Below are 9,764 nucleotides of genomic sequence, written 5' to 3'. Positions count from 1 at the left end.
ATTGAAACTCTTGGTGTTGTTTGCTATATAAGACACTGATGGATGGAGGTAGAACGTCTTGTTTGGGTTCAGTTCAATCTGCCAAGATGACAAAATTACATAACCACAGGTGTTTGTGTGCATGTGTGTGTTTTTTCCTACCCCCTTGAATACACTTATACAAATAACTGTGTGTGTTATTCTGTCTAAGGCATAAAAAAACCCCCCTTCGCCCCAAAGATGACATGAAGTCCCAGAAAAAAACATGTCGCCTATTTCATCCTGAACCCATCATCACGCTTCACACGTAGCGTTTCCAGTTAGCCCTGCTGCTCATTCAGGAGAAAATGTGTTCAGGTAGTTCCTGTACTGTACAGGCCGCTCCCCTCAATTGCGGCTTGTTCGTGGTGTGTGTGTGAGGAGGTGGTGGTCGCAGTGGAGGGGAGGGGAGGGTGGCGTTACGGAGGAATGCAGAGTAGAGAGGGTAGGGAGGAGTGGGACGTTGAAGGGAAAAGAGGGGTCTCTGTTTTAGATTAGTGAGATTAAAGAAGTGTATATGAGCTTCTTGATGAAAGTGTGTTTTTATAGTGTGTTTGCTCCACTGGGGCCCTTGCCCTGCTGACACTAGACAGAAGTCAACGCAGGGCTCAAAGAAAAGTCTGATTAGTTTCATTTGTAATCTTGATTTTTTTTCTTTTTACCTGTTTTAGGGGTACAACAGATTTAACTAGTGATGAAGTTTATTGAATATTTTTTCGACCGATGGAAAAACGACAGAAGTTCACAAAACGGTGGTCATTACATACTGTACTCAGCAGACAGGAAGTAGCTTGTACTTTTGAATTTGAACAGAAACTCACACACACACACACCCGTCATGCAGAACGGCGGGAACACTGCAGGCTGTGTGCGATGGCTCTTGTTCACTTCCGTCCCACAAACGTGTGTTTGCTATACGAGTGAACATGGGGAGAAAAGAGGAATTCATGTTGGTGTTTATTTGAGCTTCGGCCAAATCCAACCTGAAGCTGCAGAGCTGGCGCTCACGCTGTGCACCAAACCCCAGTTGGTCCTGCACCCCCAGCTAGACACACACACACACACACACACACACACACAGACACACATCTCCTGCTGTACACACGTTTACCTGGACATCCTAGCCATATCAAGGTGTTTGTATTTCCTTGCCCACCATTTAGGTCCTTCCCGGGCAGGTATTTCCCTTCCTTTCCCACACACACAACACACAACACACACACACACGTACCCACACTGTAGCTGTGGAGAAGTGGGGGGGGTGCTGTTTGTGGGCAGAGTGTATGAAGCTCTTGCATTGATAACCTGCAGCTCAGCCTCACTCGGTCTCACTTTGTGGCTGTCCCCATCACCTGGAGCGTCCTCCGGCCCATTCTGTCTCCTTTCTGCTTCTCACTGCTGGACCGTCTGTGGCCGCGCTCGGACCCCCTGCCTTTCACCATGACGCCCACCGTGCCGCTTTTCCTGCTGCTGCTCAGCCTTATCGGAGCTCAGGCCACCTTTGATCAGCGCATGGCCGCCGCTATGGGTAAGAGTGACCTTTTAACCCCTGAAGCCTAACTCAAAACCCCAGATGAGATCCAACACTGGACTCTAATTCTGAAAAGATCTGAATCAATTTCCTTGTCGTACTTTCTCAGACTTTAAACCATGTGTAATATAGTTTGAAAAAAATATTTGTGCAAAAGTGTCAAAATATCACTAACTTAGATCAATACTAAGACTATACTGAAAAATAAACCTTTTTTTCTTTTTTCATTCACATATATATGTGGGTGTTTGTGTGAATGAAAGAGTTTAACTATATAACTAAGAAAAGCTACAGAATAATCACAATTAAAAGAAAACAAGTTCAGTTATTGTGATTGAAATGAGATTGAATAAAATTATGTCAATATGCTGATTCTGCTGTGGTTGGTTGTGTAAATTTATCAGGGTTTCTTCAGGTTTCACTCATTTTGATTTAAGAGCTTTAGAGAATCATCGTTATTTATTTAGCCTAAGTAAGTTAACCTCATATAATTATGTTGCTTAAATACTTAAGCAAGTCAAATACAACTTTGTTTATTCAAGATGATATTTTTCCAACTCTGGCATGCAATTCACACGTAACCTGCCCAATTTCTTCACCTCAGTATACGGCTTTGTAACAGATACACATAGGTTTTTCACCAGCTATCAAAAATCCTGAATTACAGCCTTGGTAGATATAGACTTTATTATAAATTAGTAGTTGTAATATTAAATATTCAAATCAGTTTCAACATAAGCTGACCTATGGTACTATGAAGAAAAGTAAGTATAAAAATGTAGCAAAAGTATTTGGGATTTAGTTCAAAGATTGAAAATCTGGATGTATTCTTTTTTTTCAAGCCTAAAATTGAGATTATTAAAGTTGTATAGGCAGTTTTAGTTTCTATATCCATATTTTCTGTTGGCATTTGTTCATTTAAATACTTTTGTAAATCATGTGTGGTGCTTGGAAGTTGTGTGTGACAGTTATAAAGTTTGGAAAATGTGTGAAAACAGTGTGGCACTTGAGGGTAGAGTGTATTTGTCTATTTTTAGGGTGAAAGCTTTAGATTTAAAAAATATAAATAAATAAATAAAAGCTGTAACAGAAGGAAATGTGAAGGTTGAGATTGAAAACAAGAGTGAGCCTGTGTTTAGTTTAGACCCATCCAGTATTTACTTTTGGGGTCCATTTAGATGGGAAATTGGCAGCAAAAGATTGGATTATTATATAATAGTGCCGTGTTATTTGCCTACATAGATTTGACGCTGGACAACTTTGGGTAAACAGTGGAACCCATATAAATGTGCATCTTTAGCAGAGTTTCTTAATACCCATTAGAGACAGAGTTAAGACCTACATAGAGAGTCCAATTGGCTCTTCTGGAATGGGCCGTGCTTTGTCAGCCCAAATGGACACTATGTACAAAACCCCATTGTGAGCCCAGACCCAATTAGTATTTATCCAAACCGAGCACATGTTGGCTGGAGAAAGGCCCAAAATCTCTTTGGTCGCGCTAAAAAGCTGCGTTTAATACAGAAAATCATGAATCAGCTTTTACTTCATTTTTGATCTCTAAAAGTAGATATCTTGCTGTTTTTCTGCCCAATCTTTCCTCCATTTCTGCCTCCGTCTTTCCATCTCTGAAGCCGAGTCGTCTCTGTTTCCACCCACTTCCTCATACATACATTTCGGCAGCCTCCGTCCCCTCGCCCATCCATTCTCACTGCCTTGTTTCTCCTCTCGCCTCCTCCCACAATTCTCCACCCATCTCTGCTTTTTAATCTAATAGCCCTTTATTATTAAACGCTGTAATTCTGTTTTATTTTTCTTAGAAATATCACAAATGTAAACATATAGTACATGAAAAATAATTCTGGTTGCTTCCATGTGCAGTGGCAGGTCTGTGCAAAACCCGTCCCACGGACCTCGTGTTCATCGTAGACAGCAGTCGTAGTGTTCGCCCTTCAGAGTTTGAGCAGGTGAAGGTTTTTCTGACAAACGTCATCAACGGGCTGAACGTCGGACCCAACGCCACCCGAGTCGGAGTCGTCAATTACGCCAGCCGTGTCAAGAATGAGGTAGAGATCGGTTACCAACAGCTTGACAGATCTTGCATAGTGTGGAAGTTGATTATTTATCAAGTATGGAAAAATGAGCGTGGAGAAGTGTTTGAGTTTCCAGACTTTAGATGTTAAGTTATCTGAAAGACACAAATCTGATTTATATTTATAAGATGGTATTTATCTTTTGCTGCATGAGCACATCAGTAAATATTTCGTTTCTTTTTTGGCTTTTGGAGTTTTATTTTTGTCCAAGTCTGGAAAAGTTAAGACACATGAAAACTGAGTTTCCAGATTGTGAAGTCTAAGCTTACGCTGGACCTAAATTGTTGATTTGGTTTAGCATTGTGCATAATTTGAAGAAAACACATATTCTCAAATGTTCATAAGGTCATAAGAATATTTACAGAAAAATCTTGATACTTGAGTCATAGAAATTTCTAAAAATGGAAATGTTGCCCTCGTCTCTCGTTGTCATTGCCGATCTGTAGGTGTCTATGAAGACTCACCGTACCAAAATTGCTCTGGTCAAGGCTGTGAGCAAAATCGAGCCTCTTTCCACTGGAACGATGACTGGATCGGCCATCCAGTTCGCCCTGAATGTGGCCTTCAGTGAGGCAGAGGGAGCTCGGGCCAAATCTCCTGATGTCAGCAAGGTCCAACGTAGATTTAAGAACCATTCTCCAATCCTGGTGGGCTGCTTACTCATATTAAACAATTTTGCTTCCACAGGTTGCCATCATCGTGACAGACGGGCGTCCGCAGGACAACGTGAAGGACGTGGCACAGCGTGCGCGTGACGCAGGCATTGAAATTTTCGCCATCGGTGTGGGACGTGTGGACTTGACCACCCTCAGGCAGATGGCCAGCGAGCCTCTGGATGACCATGTGGACTATGTGGAGAGCTACAGCGTCATTGAGAAGCTCACCAAGAAGTTTCAGGAGGCCTTCTGTGGTAAGATGAGAGAGCCACCCATGTTTACAGTAAGAGGAGGGATTAGTCAAGCACAAATGAAAGAGAAGTTAGACCGCTACTATCCGTGTCTTCATCACAGTGGAGAAGTTTCTGCTGGCCCCTTTGCACAGAGGGTAAGATGTCAGGACTATCATCTTTTATTCCAATTTATTGTGTCCTCTCTTTTGTCCTCTGCGCCTCCTCGCCAAGACTCAAATAATGGATGGGCTAATTTCACCCATTCATATCAAACCTCCTTAAAATTCCCGCTTCATGAGGACATTAGGGCAGAAACAATCTCTTGGAAGGAGATTTGCTCCTGTTCCTCTCTCAACTCTCTCATAATCGAGGAGCGAGACTGATCCATCTGTAATTACAGATTTATTAGTGACAATCATTAAAACTGAATTAGCGACGCCCTTCGGGCGGTCTCGGCCTGCGATAGTATCCAGGGCTTTGTGCTGCTCGCTCTATGGAAGCCCGTCTTATTGCAGACGTTTCTTCCAAGGGCAGAGCTGCATGACGGCACTTTTACTTCATAATGGAGACAAATGTGTACAACACAAAGAAATTAGCACAACATATTTAAAAAGTCATGCTGCGCCAGCCTTTTCCACCTATTTGTTTTAAAGATCCACTGGAAATATGCATAATTTCCTTCACATGTTAAAGGGATAGTTTGTTCTTTTTGAAGTGGAGCTATGTGGTGTACATACATGAGCAGTTAATGACTGATCTGTAGCAGGCAACAATCTGTCTGGCCCCAAAAATGAATCTCCTTTAAGAGTTAGCTTAAGAGAGATGGAAAGANTGCTGCAACTTTGGTCCCCAATTTGCCAGAATCCACTGGACTATCTGGTGCCTCAGCTTCATCTGCTTATTTCTGGTCTGATTGGATGAAACCGCCACACATCTTTTGAGAGAGCATACATATACTTCTACGACTTCTTCTGCAGCCCACTCTCTTGGGAATGAATGAAGGAATACCTTTTCAGCTCTTTCACGCAGTGCTTTGTCTTAGCTGGACATAATTTAACTGTAGCTCTGTTTTGACCTTATTTTTTGTATTTCTAAGCGTCAGCAGAACGTAGTGGTCAGACAAGTGATGCAGTGAATTGCTTCCTTTAACCACTGCTATGTTTTACCAAACAGTTTATTTCTTAGTGTATTATGATAAGTTATTCTTGATGTATGGGATTTTTTTTTAACATTTGTTTTATCTTGAAGGTCAGAGCACAGGGAGAGAAATGAGCTCGGGGAATTTGCAAGAGTATCATCACCCCCGTCCCATGCACAGCCCTCCCCCCCTGCGTCGAGCCAGCCTCCCTCTTCTTCCTCCTGTGTTCAACTCCGTCACACCGACTCAGTCTCTGCTCAACACCCCAGCCCAAACCCCACCTCTGTTTCTCGACGCTCTGGAGAGCGGTGCCTCGTTGGCTCATTACGACACCCAGTCTCACCAGAATGATACCAGGTAAGTTTAAAACTCAGTAAACTGTGTTACGAGTACCAGAGAATAATTCAAAGATGAAGAAGTGCAACAACTGACAGGGAGACTGAGCGTAGGCAGAGAGGGATCCTGTGAAATGATGATGGCTCACACAGAGACGGTTGTACGAGAGAGTGGGTGACAGCTGGTGGTCTGAAATATTTCAGACGTCACGCTGCGAGACTGTTGTAGTTAATAAATTGATTTGAATAAAGACAGCTTTGTTTTACAGCAGCTAGAGATTTCACCAATGAAATGGGGAAACTCAAAATGCAACACAGAGCAAGACCCACTTTGAAAAATATGTAAGCAATCAGTTGACCCAAATCACCTTTATATATATTGGAACTAGGAAAAGACAGGATTTTGAAAGGCTGGATTGTGTTTTGTTTTTACTTTAAGTGAATGTATAAAGAATATGCTGTTGCTGCTCTGGGGTGGTGAGGGAAAAACGTCAACAAAAAAAAATATTGGGACAAATCTGAGAACCTCCAACCCTAACCCCAAACATCACCTGCCAGGTTGTGAAAACTGTAGATGCTGAGCTGACAGTTTCTTGGACTGATGTTACTGGGAGCTTAAACCTCACAGTGCCTTGTCAGCAGCATCCAGTTAAACCTCTTGTGTAGCAGTGGATATATACCTATATTTGTTAATGTGTCTTTTGTGATCCCTGCAGCTCACTCTTTGACTTTGCGGAGAAGCTGAGCCAGCAGAGCAGCTCGTTGTCTTATCAGCTTCAAAACTCCTTTCCAACCAGCCAGCATCAGCCTCAAACATCTGTACCCCACATGGCCTACCTTACTCCATCGCCCTACCTCACCCCCAACCCTCCAGACTCCAACCCTACCTCCTACCTGACGTTTGCACCTGGAGGAAGCTCGGCTGGACTGGTCACGTACTCAACAGGTGGTCACACCTACTTTCAGTCCCAGAGGACCGGACAGATCCTGCTGCAGCCAACCGGCCACCATGGTGAGACACTGGGACGAGACCCAAGCTGTTTGGAAATTCATTAAATGTGTAGCATAGAATAAGCATGCATTTAGTTGTTTTCAGCCTCTGAATCCTTGCTGAATTGAAAGCAGCATTAAGGAAATCTCACTCAATTAAATGCAGTAATTGCTCAGAGCTGCAGATTGTGTTTGCTGTTCGTCACTACAAATAATCTTTGGAAATTCTTGCTGCTGAGAAGGGTTGGTGCCCGCATGATGGATAATCTGCACATCTGTGAATGCACTGAGATACGGGCTGTAGAGCAACATATGGTCCTGCACCTGTAACCAATCTAAATAAGCTGAGATTAGTCAAAAATGTGCCTGAGAAAGCTTTGATTACGTGGGCAGCTGAATAACAATAATAATTTCAGTATATTTTGGAAGTTTGTCTTCATTTTCCTCATTCTTGCAGGATTAAAATATATTATTTCAGCTAGAAAATCTGAAAATCTGAGAAAGAGAAACCACATACACACATAATCAGTGTTTTGTCAAAATCAAAAGATCTGCATCCAGATGTTTCTGTTTGCAAGTTATTCAATCATTATTCAATCATGTTCAAAGACTATATTTCATTTTCAATTTAATAGCTATTCCAGGGATTATGATCAGTGAATTCAAAGCCCTTTTTCTGACTCTGTTCATAAGTTTGGCATTAATAACAATAGGACATTCAGATACTGTATATATTCTGGTTCTTCATACATTTGCTGAACATACCAATGAACTGATGCAGCAATGGTTCATAAATGAATGACGCTTTAACTTGGTTTTAAAGGATCTGTAATTATGTAACATAATTCAGTCCAGGTTGATTAGTTTATATACTTTTCTCATTGGAAACTGGTTCTAATGCCAAAAAGCATTGAAAATGATCCTGTTTTGTGTTTTCTGAAATATAAGATATTTCTTAAAAGCTATTTCTCCTCATTGACTAAATTCAAATGTGCTGCTCCCTGACTGCATGGCGCTCTGGGCAAGGAGCAGGAATGAGTCTCGAAAAAGAAGAACTGCTTAATTTATAATCAGACAGGTTTTGTGTTGGTCTTTGGGATCTGTGTGCACATCACCATGGAGGATAAAATGTATGACAAGAGTGGCAGATGAGAATGATGAAGCTGGCTGACAGCTGCAGTGCAGTAAGACGTTTGTGCGAACCAGCAGCAGCTGTTGGGCTTAATGAGAGATTTGGGATGAGAAAGAGAAAAAGATACGATGGGAACTGAATAAGGAGTAGCATCCAGAGCAAGTCGGTTCATCTGAGCTGCTTTTCAGGGCTTGACTCTTCATCTTTTGGTGTTTCCATGGTGGGTAATGGCAGGTAGATGGTCCCTCTTTTCTGGACATAGTTTCAATCAATCAAAAGTTTGGACACACCGGAAGCTGACCAAACCTTTCCAACCAGCATAGAAAACAATTATTGCTATTCTGTTAATTTTTAAAATTTTTTTTAAACTTTATTTAAATAATTGTGATACTTCTAAGCCTGGATAGCTCTTCTCATTTTTAGCGTACATTGAAAGTCTTCTCCAGGTCCGTAACCCAGAGGGAATGCTGATACATCAGCAATGAACTCTTCCTCTCAGAAAGCACTTACACTGCAACTGTTTCCCACAACCGTACCATGTTGTGGGAAACGATTCCATGAAACAGTTTAATAGAAATTCCTGCTTTTGGTGTTTTTTTTTTTTGTTTTTTTTTCTCAATTAAAAGCTTATTTGCTGTAGTTTTTTAATTGTTTTTCTTTTCCCTCTGCCAGGTGGGGTGGCATCGTACCAGTCGTATCCGTGGAGTAACTTGTACAGTCAGCCAGGTGTCCACCAGCGCACCCAGTGTCCCTCCACCTACTCGGCCAGCTTGGGATCCGTTCGAGACCACCAGACCCCCTCTACCTCCAGCCTGTCTGTCCATCCTGGCTTTCAGGTGGGGGAGCTTAACCCTTCACATACAAACTTGCAGCAAGCAGCAGAGACCCAGTCACACGTTCCCGCTGGCACCGCCATCCTCCCACCAGTGTCCACTCTGCGACCCTCCTGTCTCAGAGCTGAGATTACTCCGACCAGTTCGTCATCGCTGCTTCCCTCTCAGGTCAACTCCATGTCTCCTCAAAGCCCTACAGCACCCTCTTGTGTTAAATTGGAGTATGACAGCCCTCGAGAGATTCACAGTCACTTCCACTGTGATTTCTCCCCAATACAGTTTTGAATCTGTGTTTGAGTTTGCCTTGTGTGTAAATAGTGTAACATTTTTGTATATTTTGTATTATTAATATATCTTCTGAGTGGAAATGTTTGTATCTTAATACTCCGATGGGCTGCGAAAAAGCTCAGCTCCAATAAATGCAAATGGAAAGGTTCATTTTATTTGCTTAAATTGCATTTAAAGCAGATTATCTGCTAACAAATCATATATATTTTTATACAAGACAGTTTTGTTTTAGACCTTAAGTGCACAACTTGGTTCTTAACCTGTAAATCTTAGCAAGCATGCCCAAGTTTTTATCTTGGGTATCGTAAAGGCAGATTGATGCTGAGCTAGGACATGCTAAAAAAAAAAAAGAAAGGAAGGTGTAAACAAATACAAAAGGAAAACCTTATTTAGTAACGTTTTTATTTTATTCAGGTTTAAAATAAGATGTAGGATTGTTCAATGCCCATTTTTGAAAGTTTACATAATGGAGTGAGGCGAAGTGGTTGGTAAAAAATAAGTTATTTTGTAGAAGTAAATA

The 9,764-nt window shown here is 41.8% G+C and overlaps 2 protein-coding genes across 2 annotated transcripts; both read left to right on the top strand.

Moving 5' to 3' along the window:
- Positions 1 to 1,289: 1,289 nt before the first annotated feature.
- On the top strand, positions 1,290 to 5,101 carry LOC103135198 (cartilage matrix protein-like). The gene is made up of 4 exons (XM_016669261.1): positions 1,290 to 1,546; positions 3,428 to 3,612; positions 4,086 to 4,250; positions 4,327 to 5,101. The coding sequence occupies exons 1-4, from the start codon at positions 1,459 to 1,461 to the stop codon at positions 4,909 to 4,911; spliced, it is 1,023 nt and encodes a 340-aa protein (XP_016524747.1). The 5' UTR covers positions 1,290 to 1,458; the 3' UTR covers positions 4,912 to 5,101.
- Positions 5,102 to 5,770: 669 nt separating this feature from the next.
- LOC103135052 (homeobox protein NOBOX-like) lies at positions 5,771 to 9,394 on the top strand. The gene is made up of 3 exons (XM_007547614.2): positions 5,771 to 6,023; positions 6,718 to 7,013; positions 8,796 to 9,394. The coding sequence occupies exons 1-3, from the start codon at positions 5,797 to 5,799 to the stop codon at positions 9,239 to 9,241; spliced, it is 969 nt and encodes a 322-aa protein (XP_007547676.1). The 5' UTR covers positions 5,771 to 5,796; the 3' UTR covers positions 9,242 to 9,394.
- The last annotated feature ends 370 nt before the right edge of the window (positions 9,395 to 9,764 follow it).

The sequence above is a fragment of the Poecilia formosa genome, unplaced genomic scaffold, assembly GCF_000485575.1.
Source record: "Poecilia formosa unplaced genomic scaffold, Poecilia_formosa-5.1.2 Scaffold21, whole genome shotgun sequence".
Lineage (NCBI taxonomy): Eukaryota > Metazoa > Chordata > Actinopteri > Cyprinodontiformes > Poeciliidae > Poecilia > Poecilia formosa.
This window is presented reverse-complemented; position numbering and strand designations above follow the sequence as displayed.